Source organism: Typopeltis vanoorti, chromosome 17 (genome assembly GCF_054136105.1).
Source record: "Typopeltis vanoorti isolate ZY-2024b chromosome 17, IOZ_Tvanoo_1.0, whole genome shotgun sequence".
Classification (NCBI taxonomy): Eukaryota; Metazoa; Arthropoda; class Arachnida; order Uropygi; family Thelyphonidae; genus Typopeltis; species Typopeltis vanoorti.
In genome coordinates this window covers 107,413,713-107,434,710 of record NC_143565.1, presented here as the reverse complement: position 1 = coordinate 107,434,710, position 20,998 = coordinate 107,413,713, and the positions used below count along the sequence as shown (strand labels likewise).

Sequence of the window (20,998 nt, the reverse complement as noted above, 5' to 3'; positions counted from 1 at the left end):
TGCAAAGACTGCACATTGTATTGATGCTATGATATAAAGTACACTGACATGTAGGGATAAAGTGGTGGCAGATTCTCTATATAAGGAGTCTCTATATGTGGTCAGACCACATGGACTGCTGTGATGAGATTCAGGATCTTGAGTGAATTTGCTCACCTAGTTTTCATTGTGATGTGGAAAATTGAGACTCTGGAGTTGGTTATGCAGAGCAGTTAAGGAAATGTGGATTAGAGTTTGGAGGATAGGAAGAAACAAGAAGGTATCATAGACCTGCAAGGTGATCAAGGGATTTTACCAGATTAATACAGAAGGAATTATAAAAAAGAGCAGACAGTAAAATGGAAAGAATAAAAGACCATCACTGAAAGTTGTATAAAAATTGAAGTAGTAGATTTTTTACATGGAGAGTTCTTAGTGAGTGGAACACATTGCAAAAGTGCATTGTGTAAATGATTTCAAAATTCAATATGATAAACATGTTGCTGGTTGAGCAGAACTCCCATGGTGAGCAAAGATTACTGTAATTATAATAACACTTAAACACAATTATACACTGAAGTTTAATAAATGCTTGTAAATTTTAACAAAAAAAAATTAAATGGAAAAAAAATGTTAGCATGAAAATGCCGACATAAAGTAATCTATCATTTATCCAACCCCAACAGGAAGGCAATCTTCTGTTCAGGTAATTGAAGGGTCGAATAATTGAAATACAGTTACACGTCAACTTTAACAGAAATCAGTTGACATGAAGGTTAACTATTTGAAGAATCATTGTTTTGAAGATCAGATAAATGATATATTACTGTATTCACTTCTTTCAGCTTGTTCAATTATATGAAGTTTTATATTCAAATCTGAAAATATTTTAGATCGACTCTTTGCCTTTGTTTAAAACATTTGCTAACATTACTTTTGTTTGTGGGAAACTCATGATATACAATTCACCAATTCAAAAAATTATATTAAAATCAACAGTTTGCTTTTAATAATAAAAAAAAAACTTTCAAATTTTCAAAAATCACAAAATCAGCAAAGCAAGAATATCTATGTTCTCTATGAATGCAATCATAACCAACAGTGTCATGCATAATGTATCTTTTTCACTTTGTTGCTTCCTGTGTGACACGCACACACAGGCAGTCCCTGACTTATGCAGATTCTCCTGAAAGAGCTATGGGAAAAAATTCTTGCTATGAAAATTTCCCTTCCTGCATGTACATCACTCGCACTCCACCTAGCAGTGGTCATTTGGAAAGCTGACAGCCTAAGCAGTCAGTGCATTGTGGACCTTTCTGAGTATCAAACACAAAGTTGTATTTGTATTCATGTGCATTTGTAAAAATCTCACAAAAGTTTTGCTTATGTTTGTTTTTTTACAGTTTATATATATGTTTGGCAAGAGCCTCTGTAGCTCAGGCGGTACAGATGAAGCCCTTCGAGTGGAAACACCTGTGTTTGATTTCCATCCAAGACGTGAAGGACCTTTATCTGGTCTCTTTTAACTAAAGGTGAGTTAGCCAGTCTCATGCAGAGGTGGGTTTTTTCCCATCTGGTAACTTGGGTTTTTCATACTTTGAAACAGGCAAGCCAGCCCCATGAACACATCTACAGACATAAAATACATTTCTCCCTCAAAGTCAGGCCTTGTGACAAGTCAGTTGGAATTGCTTAAAGTCACATCATGTAAATGCCTTTTCCCATCTATTTGGGGTTAGCCTTTTACATGATGTGACTTTAAGCGATCCCAACTGACTTGTCGCAGGGCCAAGAAGAACAACATATATGTTTGGTGAGAATCTTGTTTAATGACAAATATGTTTTTTTCCTATAATAAGCTAATCTAAAAGTATATTTATTTGTCATTTAGTATTATCGGAGCTGACATGTGGTTAAGCAGTAGCGACATAAAATAATTTAATTGTAGTTATAAGTAAGGAAACTTGTTTAATGTATTCAAATCCTTAAGGAATAGTGTAGAAATGTTATTTGTAGATTTGTGTTACAGTAGTATTAATATGTCAGTATTACTGTACAACATGTGAGCACTGTAGTAATGGCAACCATGTTGTCACTTGAGTTTCTCTTTGAATCTTGATAATGTACATGTGGATTAGTTGTTTTTCAGAACAACTGTCGTGTAGTAACAGGATGACTGGAAAGTAAAGAGTAGGCAAGCAAGGAAGCAGAGACGAAGAGGTTTCACAAACTACCGAGTTAAGTTCTCAAATCTCAGAAAAGTTTTTATACCCGTTTTGAATTACTTTTCAAGGATATGGAACTGTGAAACTAATAACTGAAGTACAGTATGATGTATCAAACCTTTCCATGTGAAAATATTTTGTGCTTAATTAAAGACAAGTGATATATATTTCAAGGAGCAATTGGGAATCTGCAGTGACAATTCTAATATTGGAATACATTTCGAACTGCTCAATTACTTTATTCCTGTTGTTTGTGAAATTTTTCTTCATGCCTATTTTGAAAAATTGAAAGATGGATGCATTAAAGTTCTATATGGCTAAGTGAGACTACAGAACCAGGAAGATCAAGGAATAATACAGAGAGAAATGGAAAGAACATCTATCTTGGATGGAGAGACCAAAAGAGGTGGATAGATATAGACTAAAGAAAGAGAGAGGAAAGACCAGCGACAAGATGAAAAGACCAGTGAAGCCGGAACACAGGCAAATGCCTAATCCTTGAAGAGAAGACGACTATAGAACATTTAATTGAATGCTACTTTCAGTTTGTTTTTGTATAAATCTCAATATTGAATACAGTATGAGAAAATTGAGCTATTTTGCTATTTTAAAAATGGCCATTTAATTATTCCTTGTATGTATTATTTATTGTATATAGATATATATTTAAAGTGAATATTTTAATTTTTTTATAACTGAGCTTCATTATTTAGAAGACAACATATTGATCCTGAAGTCAATGCACTTTCATGGATATGAATCTAGAACATTCTAACCAACAAAAAATAAAATTAAATATATTATTTTACTCCACGATTGTCTTTAAATATAGGTTGGACATAGGTGGGGAATAACATGTGATGCAAAATCAAGCTCACAATCTTGCACATTAACAATATAACAAATTGGTACAGCTAGTAAGATGTGAGAATGAAGTCTTTAACATAACACTTTCATAATTTTCAGTATCTGTGTGTGCTAGAGTAGAGTAAAATTATGACTGGGAAAAAAGAAAAAAAAAAGAGAGAGAAGTGGAAAAGTGAACACACTAATAAACAAACCAAAATTTATCTAAAGAAAATGAAAAATTTAAAGAAAATATTATCTGGTATTCATCTGATATTTATTGATAACTGATAATTAACTAGTGATAGTGGAAGATAGATAGCATTGATAGCAATTGTGTAGTTGGAGGAGACAGGTGTAGTGGAGTAGAGTGCCCTCCCATGAGTCTGACTCCAGAGGTGTCATTTAATAATTATCTTTTAAAACATTCTGTAAGAGATACATAATTTGTACTACTACATATTTAGAAATTTCTGAAGTTGCTTTTGAAGAAAGCATATCAAAAGTTATTGGCAAATAATTCAGCTTCTGCTTTTAGAGAACACAGACAAATGTAAGAAAACTAAACACTGTGTAAAACTAGCTAAACAAAAGTCATGAGAAGACTTTGGTAAGAAAATATAAAATAAATATGAAGAAAGTGGCAAGATATTCTGGAGGTTGTTGAAGCTCAGAAATGGAGGAAAGATCGCTGTAAAAGCAATTAGAGATGATAAAGGTGATATGAAAACTGGAGAAAAAGATATCCTTGAAGTATGGAGTAATTACTTTGAAAAATTGCTAAATGAAACTAGCAATGATGACGGCACAATGATAAAAAAACACTGACCAAGCATGCAATCAGGAATACATATCCATACTTGAAGTAGGAAAAAACCATCTAACATCTGAAATGTGGAAAGGCAGCTAGAGTAGATGATATTTGACCAGAAATGCTCAAGTATCGGGGTATAAAAGTCTTACAGTAACTGCATTGCATAGTTCAGAGGACCTGGACAGAGTGGCAAATTAAAGATGATCGGAATAGAGATCTAAGAGTATTCATATATAAAAAAGAAAATAAAACTGAATGTGAGAATTACAAAGGTATTGGTTCCTGGTAAGATTTATTTAAGTATACTTGAGAAATGGTGGAGAAGGATTGTGGAAGGAAAGCTTGGTGAAGAACAAGCTGGATTCAGTCCAAAAACAGAGGCTGTCGGGATCAAATTTTCACGTTATGATAAATAGTTGAGCAATTGTGTGAATATAACAAAGATCTGTATTTAAGTTTTGTCGATCTGGAAAAGGCGTATGACAAGGTGCCAAGAGAGAAGCTATTCAAAACGCTACAGTTGTATGGTGTATTATATCAAGCAATACTTAGTCTTTTATTTGAGTTATAAGTCAGCAGTTAGAATTGAAGTACAGGAAGGTGGTTTAAATGTTAAATCTAATGTCAGACAAGGATGTACATTATCCCCTCTGTTATTATCTATATGGATCACATTATGAAAGAAAATGGTATTAAATTTGATATCAAAAATGGAAATGTTAATGTAATAGTAGATGAAGAAATCAATAAATCAGTACTAAATTGGATTCCATTTTCTGAAAGGATAATGCTGTTACAACTTAAGGGAAACCCCGTTAACATAAATATCAAGATGTTGAAGAGTTTTATGAACACCTAAAAGAGATTAAAAACCTAACAAAGAAACATGATATAAACATAGTGATGGGTGACTTCAATGCAAAAGTAGGAAGAGGGGGTGATGGAGAAATTGTTGGCGAACATGACTTAGGCACCAGAAATGACAGAGGAGATCACCTAGTCCAGTTCTGTCAGGAAGAAGATCTAACAATAGCAAATACCTGGTTTAAACTTCCACCCAGAAGACTGTACACTTGGAAATCGCCTCAAGATAACCAACATAACATTGTCCGAAATCAAATTGATTATATACTGATAAATAAAATATTCCACAGTAGTATAAAGAGTGCAAAGACTTATCCTGGAGCAGATATCTCATCAGACCACAATCCCATAATTGCAGAAGTACGTCTTAGATAAAAAATCAGCTAAAATATCACAAAAGAAGAAAAAGAAAATTGATGTAGAAAAACTGAAAGACCTGAACATAAATAAAAGTGCAAACACAGCTTACAACAGCCTGCGATTACAACAGATTAACATAGAAGAAAATAAAAGTGTGGAATCTCTTTGGAATAGCTTAAAGAATGCCATCGTAACAACAAGTATTGAAGAAGTAGGTTATGTGAATAATATAAAACAACAGGAATGGATGACAGATGAGATTCTTTCTCTTATTGATACAAGAAGAATGTACAAAAACAAAGACCTAGCCAGGTATACAGAAACACATATCAAGAGAAAAATAAAAGAAGCCAAGGAAAATTGGATGAAAAATTTATGTACTGAAATTGAACTGCTTCAGAAGAAACATGATAATTTCAATCTGTATAAGAAAATCAACGAAATTTCCGGAAAACTGAGGAAAAAGCAAATAGTGTCTCTAAGAGACGAAAATGGAAAAATAATTCTAGAAGAGAATAAAGCACAGATTTGGATAAAATATGTAACAGAACTTTTCAATGATACTAGACAGAAGCCTATAAATATAAAAGATAACATTCAAGGACCAGCAATCATGAAATGCGAAATAGAGAATGCTATACGAACAAGTAAAACAGGAAAAGCCAGTGGACCAGATGGTGTGCAAACAGAATTTTTAAAATTAATAGAACCAGATAACATCAAACTTCTTGAAAAACTATTTAATGAAATATATGAAAGTGATGAATTTCCATCAGATTGGCTCAAATCTACATTTATCACTATCCCAAAGAAACCCAAAGCGAATTCCTGTGGTGACTTCCGACTTATTAGTCTAATGAGCCAAACATTAAAAATATTTTTGAAAGTAATTCAGAATCGCATTTATAGAAAAAGTGAAGAAACTCTAAGTGAAACACAACTCGGCTTTCGGAATGGTTTTGGTACTAGAGAGGCCCTTTTCTGTACCCAAACATTGATACAAAAATGCATAGAAAAACAGAAATCTGTCTTTATGTGTTTCATAGATTTTGAAAAAGCATTCGACAAAGTCAGACACACTAACTTAATAGAAGTCCTTCAAAAAACAGGGCTAGATGAACAAGACATAAGACTAATAACAAATCTGTATTGGAATCAGTCAGCTACCGTTCAATTAGACAACATTACCACCAGTGATATTAACATCAAAAGAGGAGTGAGACAAGGATGTGTGCTCTCACCACTCCTGATCAACATATACGCAGAGGTAATCTTTAAAAAAGCATTGGAAGAATGTCCAGAGGGAATCACAATAAATGGAAAGATTGTTAACAACCTACGATATGCAGATGACGCCATGCTAATTGCAGATAACATTATGGAGCTCCAAAAACTCATTGACAGAGTATACATAGAAAGCCAAAGAATGGGAATAAATATAAACATCAACAAGACAAAATATATGATCATCAGCAAACATCCAGCCTCATCAATGAAACTGACACTCAATGGGAAAAATATTGATCAAGTGTCAAGATATAAATATCTTGGTTGTTGGCTTAATGAACGGTGGGATCCAGAAATAGATATAAAGACAAAGATTGAAGTTGCACGGCAGTCCTTCATGAAAATGAGAACACTATTCTGCAATAAAGACCTAAACATGGAAGTCAGATGCCGAATGCTGAAATGTTACGTGTGGTCTATTCTGCTCTATGGAGTTGAAACATGGACATTGAAGGCGACAACCATCAAGAAAATCGAAGCCTTTGAGATGTGGCTATACAGAAGAATGCTAAAGATATCATGGACAGAAAAAATTACCAATGAAGAGGTCTTAAAATCCATTGGCAAAGCTAAACATCTTGTACAAATAATCAAGAAACGAAAAACATCATATCTTGACCACATCATGAGAAACAGCAAATACCAACTTCTACAAACTATTTTGGTAGGAAGAATTGATGGCAAAGGAACTAGAGGAAGAAAAAGAATATCATGGTTTGACAACATCAAGACATGGGAAAGAGCAGTGCACAACTGCTCAGATTAGCACAAGACCGCAGTTTGTTCGCCAAGATGGTCGCTGACCTTCGATAGAAGATAGCACAATAAGAAGAAGAATGTCAGCTCTTTGTGTTTTACTTCTAAATAAATCTGCTACAAGTCTGCAAGATTCTGACTAAATTGAATAACTGTTGTGATAGATATGGTATGAAGGTCAGCAATAACAAGACAAAGATAATGAAAATAGGCAGAAGCATTGAAAATATGAGATGCATTGTGAATGGAGAACCTATAGAACAAGTAAAACATTTCAGCTACTTAGGCATGATTTTAGTGAAGATGGCAAATTAAATATGGAAATAGACAACAGGATCAACAAAGCTGGTATGATAGGAAGTCAACTGAATAAATTTATATGGAATAAGAGAGAAATTAGTCAAAACACTAAGTTAGCTGTATACAAGACAGTGTTCAAACCAGTTTTCGCTTAACTTATGGATCTGAGAGCTGGATTAGAAGTAAGACACTTGACCAAAGACTAGAGACAGCAGATATGAGTCCTGAGAAAGGTTAGAGGCACAAACAGATGGCATCAATGGCAATTATCATATTAAAAACGAGGATATAAGGAAAGAACTTGACATTGTTAGCATCCAGGAATGCGTTAGCAGAGCTAATCTCAGGTGGTATGGTCACTTAAACAGAATGGGAAAGAAATGATTAGCAAAATAACTGTTGTCTGGCAGGTTGGCAGGAAAAAGACACAGAGGAAGACCAAGATATAGGTGGATTGATATGGTAAAAAGTGCCTTAGAAGAAAGAAATATAAGATCTGACAGATGCCTTGATAGATAATAGATTGATTTGGAGGAAAATTGTAGATAGGAAGTTAATAATGATGTAAATTTTTCATGTAGTACTATCATATCCTGTACACCCCTTGAGGGTAAAGAATTTGATGATCAAGTTGATTTTTGTGTCATAGTAGGCATTAAAAATATCTTCACCATAAGTTCCCTTGCTATGCATGCTTCATGACATAACACTTGTTCATGATGAAAATTTCTGATAAAAAAAGTTTTTAAGATCAATATGCAGTTGTACAAAGAAGCTGCAAGATGGATCCTAATGCTCAAGAGAAATATGACTTAGTTGGTCATCAAGAGCTTAATGAAAAGAAGAAAGATGCCACTGTACAGTCATCTTTTGATAATTTCATATGTAAGGGGTCGAACAGTAAAGTGAAACATTTGTTTTTCATAACCATTTATGTATTTTATTATATTAGTTTACATTAATAATTACATACTGAAATTGAATTTCTATGTATATCCTATGAATGAAACTAACAGAAATAACCTTTAAAATATGTTAATACACTAAACATACATAAATAATACGGTGCGATTAATGGGTGGGGGCAAGAAATCTGACTTACGTAAAATTTGAGTTAGGAAAAGTTTCCAAAACATAAATCAGTCATGGACTGCCCTACATGTGTGTGTGTGTCTGCACACATCTTGCTATCTTGCATAAGATGGGGGTGGGGGGGTAGATTGTTTTGTTATGACTAACTGGAAACTAAACCAAATCTAATACTTGGTGGGCTTCAAAAATACATTGAATGCACCACCAGTTAATATCTATTCTAATGTGACATTTTATGAGTTCAGTACTTAGCTCCCAAGCACAGTCATCAACTAACAGCAGTATTAAATCTCATTTGTTTAAGCAGAACCAATAAATTTTTACACCTCAGAATATCAGTCAAGCAGATGACAGGTTTTTTTTTTAATACATTCCAAAAGGGAAAAAACACAGTAAAGCAGATGTCATGGTATAAGTACAGACACTCACTGTATCTGCATTTTAAATGGTACATTTTAAATGGGTTTCTGCATACCATGATACCATTTACCACGATTTCTGTACTGCCATACTTTTCTTTACAAATATAGTGTTGTAATTAAAGATGTGATCTGTATGGCGCAATGCGAGTTTACACACATGTGCATCTGCATATAGTAATGAGAAATCATTGCTACACTACTTTCTAATGTCCAATGAAAGTAACTTCAAAAATAATTTTATAAGTCAGATCTGTAGTGAACTATCAAGTATTAAAAAAAACTTGTTCAAAGAATGAAATGAGAACAGATGACACTAATTTCTAATCTGTCATACTTCTTTGTGATGAATAACGTGATAAAAATATAATGCTTTTTTTACTCCTAGTGAAAAATTGTTGCAAAAGTTCATTTGGCATAATTATGAACTTTCAATAACATGATATTTCTACCCACAAAAGGTTATACACATGTAGAATATTAGTAATGGGTAAATACACATGTAGTAACAGGTAAATATAATGCCCTGTTTGGTACTTAAAAGCAGTACCAAATGTCTGGTTTTAGAGCCACTTTATGAGAGCAATAAGCAAGGTGCTAATATCTACCACCTGAAGACATCCATCATATCAAGTGTATAAGTGAAATACAAACAAAATAAAGATAGGGGCTAATTTTTTTTTTTTTTTTTTTTTAAACAAGCAAATCCACAGCAATATGAATTAGTGTTTCCAGACTAATCAAAATGATGATAATTCTAGGTCTTAATAAACTACTGTAAAGATATATATATATATATGTGTGCACATTTATTAACTAAAATATTTTATGGAAAGAATAATGTAAGCTTTTAAATTTAATACAAAACAATGCTAAAAAATGAAGTGAAAGGGAAAAAAATTTTGAAAACCAACTGTTAAAAAAAAATAAAGTCAAAAGATTTTCACCTGTCCCAAAAATTGCAATAAAATTTGTAAAATAATAACTGATGTGTTTTTAATACCTTAAGCAATACTACACCAAAATGTAGATGCTTAAGCTATAATATTTATGCAGCATTTGAACAACCTGCTATTCTACACAATTGAATATAGCTTATGATTAATCCTTTCAGGTGTATAAGTAGCAAAATTTACTGATGGGAAGCTAAGTAAATTATACTTGACAGAAAATTATATTTTGATAAACAAAAATGCACATGAAATATCTGGCTATTTTGTTACTTATATACAGAGGCAGTTGATTTCACATCAACTTGCTCTAGTATCCCATAATGCACAGCACTATCAAACATGTTTAATGCTATGTATTATGGCAAAACTACCCAGAAATGTTTTGACTTTTACTAAGGCATCAGTAAGAGTTAGATCTGTGACAATAGTAAGAGTTAACTCAAAGGTAGTAGTCTTATTTCCACCTATAAAAGCAAAATGGTTTATTATGTATAAAGTGCTATACCAAGAGAGTATGCCACTTCATGAGATACTGTATTATGGAATAGCAACTTGATCTAAGGTTAACTGCATCCATATACAAGCAGTCCAGTTACCAAGATGCTTCATGTGTAAATAAGGACAGAAACAAAAAATATAATTTCTTGTAAAGTACAATTTACAATCCTTTAAAGAGCAAGAGAACATGTGTATACATAATACATACTTTTTTTAATGCTCAGCATGTATAAAATGACTCATTTATTCATTCATGTTGTAGAAGTATAACATTAATTTGGAGAAAAATTTTATTTCATGAAACACTTATGGTTTAAAAAATAATGATAATCAGAAATCACTGCTGATTTTAGATCAATATCAGGAATGTTCAAGTTTTTAAAATGAATTCTCCCCCCTCCCCAGGAAACAAAATGTATCCTGAAAGGATTAAACAATTAATTCTTTTTCTCTCATTACTAATGTCAACACAGAAAACAGAAGAAAGCCAAAATTCAGTAAGAGATCGCAATTATGTAATTATAGATCAGTAAGCAAAGCTAATTCTGACTACTAGGTTCAAGTTTCACAGATTTTACCTATATATAGAAGAATACTTACGGATCTTCTGTGAAGTCATATCTGCAAAAGTGGAAATATAAATTTAACAATATTTGTTAAATTTATATCTTTAAAATAAATCATCCATCTAAAGTGCTTTAAAGTATTAAGAAACATAGCGAATCATGCACTGCTAAATACAGGCATCCAAAAATAAAGATATATAAAACTGCAAAAAAACTAAACTATTAGCTTAGTATTTCTGTGTGCTATTCAACAATCTATTTTAAAGAACTATTAAAAGCTAATGGCAACAGTTCCAAATTCTTTCGCACAAAGAAAAACAAAAATAGTAGGACAACTCATGGGTTATCTAATGAAAATTTCAATAAACTTGACACTTCCATTTAACATTCTTCCAGAATACTAAGGGAATGAATTTAAATAATTTGAAGATTTGATAAATGAATAATTTGAAGTTATGGCCATGCAATGAAATGTTTATCAGTCAAATCCTCCCTCTTTCTCACCATTTCCAGCTAATTCTAGCTTTCTGAACATCAGAGAAATGAATAAAGCCAATATGCTGATATAAGAATTCTTACATTGTTCCAAAATGTTATATGTACCATGACAACCTTTCCATCAAAAGAAGGGGATAATTGTCTCAGAATTCAGTGCTAATAATCAACTATGTGGGAACATTACATTACTAGAGACCCTGCCTAATTTCTGTGGCACAAGATACAAGAGGAGGGATTAATTTTCAATCAAACCAACACCTGGGCAAGTATCACATGCAGAGATAATACAGGATCCTTAGATGGATCTTTTGCTATCTGCTGGTATTTTGAATGAACAATGATAATATTCGTATTTTCGAAATGTTTATCAGTCTATGTCTCACTGTTGTGAAAATTTTCTCTTCAGCAGTATTGTTGTAATAGACTGATATTATACATTTTGCATCATTAATTACAGGTTCAAGGTAATTCAAAAAATGAGGTAAATAATTAGAGAAAACATGACAGGTACCTACCTACCCAATGTAACACTAGCCCATAGATGAAATGGTGATACCGTGAATAAATAAGTGAAGTGACTTTACCTGATCATAGCATACACCAAAACATGTGCACTGTGCAAGCATAAACATAGGGAACTGAGAAGGTTCCAGAAGGAAATCATGTGAACACAATTGACAATCAAAATAAATGTTAGCTTTGTGGTGATGCATATGGAATCCTGAATATTCATCTATGATCTTATTCAAACCTGGCATTTAACATGAGCTTATTCTGCTTTAATATCACATAACTGTAAAAATGTGAGTTAGCGTGGTCCTGTGAAACTAATTATTAATAAGCTACATCTACAGAAGTTATTTTGACAATTCTTATCTTCAGCAAATTTGACAGTATATAACGGCAACATCCAAAAACTGTCATGAAGTAACAGCTGATGCATTAAGTCCTCCAGCATATTTTAAAATTTACTGCCATTTACAACGAGTGCCTCAATGATAAGGAATAATTTTACTCTGACTATCAATAAGTCTGTCTCTCTAACATTATGAGAAAATGAAGACAGCTAGTTGAAAATATATGCTGAACACCAACTGTATGGCTCAGTTCATTCCAGCTTCCCAACTTTTAATGGCACATCAAACCATCGTTAGTTGGTTCTGTTATTTACCTAAAAATAAAATGCCATGTGAGGATACTATTATCAATAGAGTGAACAAGCTCACTTTAGTCTCATAGTATCAATGTCATAATAAACCAAATTAATTACATCAAGCCATCAGCAATAAACTATTTCAGTATTCTATACAAATTTGTTCTAGTGAGAGCTGCTAATTAAATCATAAGGAGACTGCTTAAAACATACGTATAGCTGTAAAAGAGAAGGAAAGTAATAGGGAGAAAATCCAGAGAGTATATTGAGACACACAAGGTACCATCTATGTCAGTTTTACTATGCTAAGAGTTGAGATTAACTATGAAGTTATTGCTACTGCTTAAAGTAATGGAAATAATTTTTCACTACAAGTTGAAATAGATACCATTTATTTTACCTGCACCAGTAGTAGAGTACTTGTTACTTCCATTACATGAGCATTTGTATAATCTATATAAGAGAATCTATAAGCTGACATCAAGAAAGCATAAATAAGCTCTTCTGATGGTGCAAATTCGCCATAATTTTCACAAAGAATCATAAAAATGATACAAGTGATAAGCTGCTAGCATCTAAGACAGCAGATGCCAATCTAATGAATATGGAATTAAAGTTAGTGCTCTGCTGATTGCAGAAAATTGCTCCAATGTTACATATAAAAGCATTAAAACATAACAAATAGCAATCTAATACTATTTGAAATTATGTTATGGAAAGGTCATTCACTATTTTCTCCTTCATTTTCGTGATAATTGTAATTACTAGTATAAATTAATATCACTTTTTTTAGTGTTATTTCTATCTATACTGATGGAGTTGTACCTTGTGGTGGTAGTATGTTCCTACATCTCTTCTAGATGTTTCTTCTGCAGTGTTAAAAAAAAACGGTCTAGTCTTGCAAAATGAAATATTTAATTTATGATGCTGTAGTCTACTCCTTGTGATGACTTTAGTCAGAATTAAAGAAATGCAAGCCATTACCTATCATCCAGTGGTGGCATATCTATAAAGAAGCATTGCAGCAAATTCAAAGAAACAGTCATTGTACCCAGTATGTTATATTGTTATATGAATGTAGGTTAATGAATAGTAAAAGGTGGTTGATTATCAGAAAATATCTGATTTATAAATAATTATTGCAGTATTGCTGCATTTGTTCTCAGGTAGTAAAGATATCTTTTGAAAAAAATTTTGTAGTGGTAACATAACAATGTCACCAAATTACATGTGATGCAAGAAAAAAAAAAATGAAAAGGTATAGGCTATGAAAACCTGCAATTACTGCAACTTGCAAAGCTTAAAGATTTAATTAGAAGTTGACACCAACAACTGACCAGTCAAAATTAAACGAGAAAGTAAGTTATTACAAACAAAAGCAGAACAAATGAACTGGAAGCGAATGGTTTCGCTATGCATTGCTAGGTAGCAGCACAATCTAGGATAAGTACACGTAGTAAACATGCATGCACATTTTGTAGCTTTTCAGCAGTTAAAATGGTGACCGTACTTGAAGAGCATAAAACTCTCAAACTGCATGCTATTATAGCATTCACATTTTCACCTATGCACACAGTGCTGAAAATGTGAATGCCACATGTGAATACCAGGAAAATTTATTGAAGCTTTGGAATGGAATTCACCGAAAACATCCAGGCCTACTGATAGGAGAAGTTACTCCTGCATGACAATGTGAGATACCATACAGCAGTAACCCTGGAAAGAATTTAAGAACACCTTCATTGGGAAGTCCTTAGATATTTACCTTACAGCCCCAATTCTGCCCAAAGTGGCTCTCACCTGTTTAGCTCATTGGATCAATTTCAGTGGCATATGAGGTGCAGAGTAGGCTGACACAACATATGTTCAGTACTGCAGCAATCTCCCACACTGTTTGTGATGGATTTTTGTCGATGATATCCTTCACAACACTGAATCAACATCAGTCAGGTGACAGGCGCATCACTGATGTCGAAATCTCCACAACGGAATTTGGCAAACCATTTTTGGCATATGCGTTCTGTTAAGGCACCATCCCCATATACGCTGCAAATTTTTTTTTTATGGGCCTCCACAACTCGTTTGCCTTTTTTGAAATAAAAAAGGCAAATATGCTGGTAATGTATGTTATTTCCTTCCATTTCTAAAAATATGTTACACGCACACAACTGAAGTAGGCTGAATGAAAATTCACCGAAAGGTTATGTTAAATGTCGCCTTTCAACTGTGCAATAACGTTGCGTGGTAGCGCAACAATAGCGACAGGCGAAGGGGCGTAAACTTGTACTAACGCATAAACCGAACGAACTTATTTGTCAACCCAACATTTTACTCGTTTTATTTTTTATAACCATTTGTAACTTACTTTCTTTCTCTTGCATGAAGTATACAACATTTTGCATTCAAGTGATTTGGCATGTCAAAATATTAAAATGCTTGCAAATAAGCATGTATGTTTGTATTAGGGTTCAAAATTCTTGTTTATTATGACAACAGTTTTACTAGTGCTGTTGATTGCTGATAAAAATGCTCTTATAATGGGAGGTCAAAAAACTAGGAACCATATAGTGAGTCTACATGTATATCTCAAAAGAGTAAGAATTACAAAACTACTCAAAGAAAAAAAAAATTACTATGGACAAAAATCATCTGAAGTATAAAACAAACGTGATTACATTCATATTATTTGCAAGTGTTTTCATATTTAATTCTCTTATTTTCTTCCTCATATGACAAATGAAATGATATTTATAACAAATGTGATATAATTTGGAGATTCTTTAACAAAATCTCCATTTATGTTTCTATGACAAAATGAAATGCTCAACTCACACATTATTAATCACCTAAATGTGCATGTGGATGAAATATATTTTGAACTTCATATTCATGTTACTTCAATGAATACAAATGGTATTGCAATGGACACTTTGCATCTGTGGTAACCTTGACACATATACACATCAAGACCAATTAGGTTAGGCTAAACCTGAACCAATTTTCTGATAATACTGGCCAAAAAATGCCTAATTTTTTAATTTGTTTATTGTGCCTTAATGATGCTTGTTCAGAAAAACAAATTCCTGTTAGAAAAGGATTTTATGTATTTATAAATGAATCTTTTTCTATAAGACATTTGCCCAAGTTATTTCAGGAGTACAAAAATAACTATGCCATTCACACCCCACCAAGAGGAATCTAAATAACTTAAGCTGTGCCAAAACCATAAAATAAACAAATGGGAACAGCCATATCGGTATTTTCATTTAAATTCTTGAAATTATAAGAAAAAACAAGGCACACAAGTAAAGGGAAATTATTTTTTGGTCTTATGGGCATACTCAAATATACATGGGCAAATATGTTAAGTGTTAAGAACATGGTGTATGACAAAACTGTTGGCTCATGTAAATAAAAAAAAAAAAAAATCGCATATTTTGAAAAAAAGGCAGTGTAACTGTTAAACTATTAAGGTGTCAAAAGGAAATTATATGTGGGTCAGATATATCATATGGTATAGCAGATTTAGAAAGCATACAAATACAAAACATAGCTGAAATAGCTTTAACTACGTTGAAACCTCTTCTATCAAACTTGGAGACAACTAGTGGATACTTTCTTCTTGTTGCTGCTGCTCCCATATTAGTGAATGAATGTTAAAATTGTTCATTTGAATGTTACCATAAAGAAAACAAATAAAAATGAGGCTGTTCTGAATTGAGTACAATATATAATAATTTTTAAGAAAATGAAACTTATAACAAAAATTCTTGAAGTGGCGGGGAAAAAAAGGCATACTCTGTAGGGAAAAAAAAAAAGTCCAAGTGCAAGCCGTTTAAGTATTTACATTTCTACACAAAGAAACATTTATTTACCTTCCAGGAAATCTTGACTGAGGTGGGGGAGGTGGTGGAGGAGGTGCAGGAGGTGAATGGCGTGCAGGATAACTGTAATCATCATAAGGTCTTCTGTAATACATGTAATCATCCCTGGGAGCAGAAGGTGGTGGTGGTGGTGGTGGCGGCGGACGGCGTTCATAAGGATCAGGATAAGGTCTCATTCTTTCTACACCATAACCCCGTTCTCCAGGAAATCTCTCTCCAGTGTAAGGTCTGTCCAAAGAGTATCGAGATAATCTGTCACCATAAGTTGAAGGGAACAAAGGAGGTGCAGCGGCTACAGCCATTCGTGCAGAGCTGGAAATTCATGCTTGATTAGAATATAGTTTTAAATTTTACTGCAATTAAAAAATAATGCTTATGATTCATTAATGTTACACAGAAAAAAGATTTGGTATAGATATTTCACTTAAATATAATAAAAGGTTCATTGTTCAAAATGGAATTTACCTGTAAATAACGTGTGTAATGTATTGTTTGTGGCATAAATGAAGGCAGCAGCTTCACTCAGGTTCTAACCTGAGTGAAGATGTGTGTGTGTTGGGAGGAGAATTCCTACAACATTAAATGACATCTCTGCACTGATGCAAAAAAATTGTTTTAAAAAATGTTTTCTATTGTACAAGCTGTAAGAAGTAGTACAAAATGGTTATTGAATTAAATGAAACATCTAATGAAATATATCTCCCACTTAACAATCAACTCAATGCTTGCTTGAATGCGAAATTCAGTAAAATCTGAATGGGAATTGTTTAACTAGAAAATCCACTGTGATGTCATCAGCTAAACATCTTACTGGCAAGCATCCCTCATCAGATACACTGCTGCTATTCTCCATAACAGTTCTTGTTCAGAATGAATAAATGAATGCCAGCAAAAGTTATTTTGTATGAATACCACCCACAAAAGGTTGTAAACTTATACTACACTTATATATGAATTCATGTCTAAGTGTGGTATAGTTCCTCTTAACTGTAAGAGGAACTGAAGAATTAGCTTGGTTCTACATTTTCACATCAAATCAACATCTTTCAAATTTATGTTGCATAAAAATTATAAAAGAATTGGCTATATTTAAAATTCAAGTTTACAGTGCACTGATAACAGCAACTGAAGACCAGAAGCAGATTTATTTTATTCATGTTCACATAATACCTGATGAATTGTAACCACCCTGATTACTAAAACTCTGAAGTAGGGAATGCTATGTTTGGTCTCCAGAGCAAGGGGTCTGGTTTCCGCCCTCCCCTCCCCACTCCATTACCATGCAGTGTGATACCCTTCAAGGGCATGACAAACATACTTCGACGAAAACATCCTGTTTCAAGGATTCATCATTAAAAATATACCACAAGCCAGCCATAAGACTGTACATGTGTGTCTTGAAAGTAGCAGGTTCCCAGTGAGCCAGTGAATATTTCTGATGTCACACTCTGCTAGGTTGTGTCTGGAGATGTGTGTGGGGGGGGGGGGGGTCTCCATAGTAATGTGAGAAGCACTGTAAAGTGCCAAATGTCCCAACTCTTTCATCTAACCAAGAACCAAAATGAAACAGTGACATTGAGATTTAAATAGATTTCCCTCAAAAACTAGTCCAAACAATAAGCCAAACCAAGCACAATATGCTAAGCATATCAGAAACTCAAAATCACTTTCACCAATTTAACAACACCTGTGACTTCGTACTTTGACAGAAACCCACATTGCAGCCGCATCAACCATGGCCCACTTTCAATGTCCGAATTACATACCACGGTTCATTTTGCCACAAGGGTGGCACATCTGTGAGATTTGACAGCCTGCTGCTAGAGAATGACTAATTTAGAAACCCTGCTTTTGACTTCCTCTGGTTCAATGTTTCCTTGCCTCATCCAGTAATTCATCCACTGTATCCTTCTGCAATCTAGATATCCAAATAGTAAAGTGCCATCTTCTTAGTTGGCTAATGTCACTAATTGGCTCCCTTTGCAAACACCACTGATGAAGCAGGATGTGATGCAGAAGATTTTGCTACAAGCAACGACCTAACACAAATCTTACATCTACCTACGTACCCATTCAAATTCCAAGTACTCCTCTTAACTCTCTCAACATCCTTGATCTTTTTTTTAAACCAGTTCACCTTCCAGATCCACCATGGAAGTCACCTCTCCTGGTAACTCACATAACAATTTGTGCATGCTTTCTCCCAACCAGAATACCTTCCTCCAATCATTCCCAACCTTCATACAACAGTACAAAGTGGGATGACCTCCACAACTTCTCTTCCTTTTCATAGTGACTATTGTTTCCTCTCTTCAGATATTGTCTCCTCACTTGCATGAATACTTCATCCCCAATTCCTCCAAAAATTCTCATCCACTTTCCAAGCCCTGGCTCAATAAAAGATGTACAAAACAGTTGAAGAAAGAAGTTCTACTTACCACTGATAGCTCGCAACAAGAACTCCAACTTCATACTCAGCCTATGCTGAAGGACACAATAAATAGAAAGTAACCATCAGCAAATCCAAATGGAAGCTGTGTCTTCAAGTCCCTTGAAAAAAAAAACTATTGAAGACAACTTCTGCTCAATTATGCTTCACCTCTCTCTCTCTCTCTGATCCAGATGGTACAATTATTACAGTTCTCAAAGATAAAGTTGACCTCCTGGCATCACTCTTTTCCTTTAACTCAGCAGAGATAAACCAATCTAACGCCTGTCCTTTATCATCTACAACCTTCTTTGCTCAGCTGATATTTATCCCAAAGAATGAAAGCAAATGTGCAATCAACCTATACAATAAAGAGGGAGATAAATCTGTCATCCAACTATTGACCAATTGCTATTACCTCAGTCTTCACCAAACTAAGGAAGAAAGTAATCAACAGTCAACTTCATCACTTGGAGGGCCAGCATTTAATTAGTTACTACCAGTATGGATTCTGCCGCTCTAGATCCACAGCTAACCTCCTTATATCATCCACCAGTGGACATATGCCAAGTAAAGGTACAGAGAAACTTGTTGCTGTTGATATTTCCAGTTTTAATAGTGTTTGACATCAAAGCTTTCTAAGCAAAATACCCTCCTGTGATCTATTAATTTTGATAAAATTATGGAGACTACTGCTGTGGCAAGAATAATCCTGACATGTCAACCTTCATATTAAAGTCATCTGGAGTATACATATAAATACAGGGGTTGGACAAAATGGACACATTAAGGTCTTTAGAAATAGAATTTAATTATATTGGCTACACTTAAAAAACTTGGTGGCAGCACTGAATGTTCAATGATAATTCATATTAAAAATAGGAAAATGAGAGAATCTGACTTTGAAAGAAGACAAATCATTGGCACATGTTTAGCTGGAGCATCAGTGACAAAAACAGCCACATTATTAAGTATATCAAGATCAACATCACAAGAGAAATAGTGGACAAAAATCAAAAATGACAGATTGGTGGACACTGAGAAGGATTGTTTCAAAAAAATTACAGAACTACTGAAGCACAGGTAACAGCAGAACTGAATATTTATCTTGCAGAACCTGTTTCCACAAAAACTTTATAAATCAAATATTCACAGTACAGCTGTAATTACTAAACTCTGATTATTAAAAAGAATGTTCAGATGCGTAAGCAATAGTGTCACGATCATCAACCCTGGATATTAGAAAACTGGAAACAAGCAATATGGTCATACATTTGGAGAACATCCAAGGGAGCCTGCAATCCAGAACGCATTGTTCCAACAGTAAAGCGCAGGAGCAGTTGTGATGGTATGGGCAGCAATAGTGCAGTACTCTGTTGGTCTCATAATTACTCATGACAGAATTCCTACAAGTCGTTATTTGGAGATTTTGGGTAATCAATAGGCATCCAATGATCCAGACCCATTATTTCCAAACAATGCACTATTCCAAGATTACAATGCCCCTATTCACATAGCTTGGACTGTACAGTAATGGTTCGAAGAACATAAAGGTGAACTTCAAAAAAGTAAAGCATTAATTTATGTAAGTTATGCAAACAAAAATTTTAGAATAATTTCTGCAAACATAAAAGTTAATCAGAATAGCTTGGCTTAAGGAAACATACCAATCAGGTTGGTCAATCTACAACATTTCACTACACTAAAAGTTTTCGTATTTCAGCAATAAGACTATCACAATTACAGATAAATGTAGAATTAACTGTAGCTTTTCACTATCTTTATTTTAAACAACTGTTATAACAACAATAGTAGTGCAAGGTAAGTTTAGATTGCAGCCTATCTCAGTGTTTGATAGATCCTCGTCACTAAATTGTATGATTTTAATCTTAGTATCTAACATAATATAGTTTACAAGTCTTCATGTTTTCACTGGAAACAATAGAACCCTTACTGTGAATTTTATCTGCAATTATTAACAATAAAATAAAATAGTTATTTTTTTTTTATTTATGCTTATGGCTACATGAAACTGGCAAGTGAAAAATACAATCACAGTTTCCAGAAACAAATACA

General features: G+C 33.6%; 1 protein-coding gene across 6 annotated transcripts in view; it reads right to left on the bottom strand.

Annotated features, from left to right (window-relative positions):
• The window catches only part of LOC150097752 (RNA-binding protein 4-like), a 294,888-nt gene that overhangs the window by 150,224 nt on the left and 123,666 nt on the right, over positions 1–20,998 (bottom strand). For 4 of the 6 annotated variants that reach the window (XR_016549641.1, XR_016549642.1, XM_090406763.1 and 1 more), the window contains exons 7-8: positions 16,486–16,806; positions 10,994–11,014 (exon numbers count right to left, since the gene is read on the bottom strand). Coding sequence is in view for 4 of the 6 variants with exons in the window: in XM_090406763.1 (XP_090262889.1) it covers positions 10,994–11,014; positions 16,486–16,806 (342 nt within the window). In the remaining 2 variants the exon portion in view is untranslated. The remainder of the gene's footprint in view (positions 1–10,993; positions 11,015–16,485; positions 16,807–20,998) is intronic. The other 2 variants (XM_090406765.1, XM_090406766.1) reach the window with 1 other exon arrangement.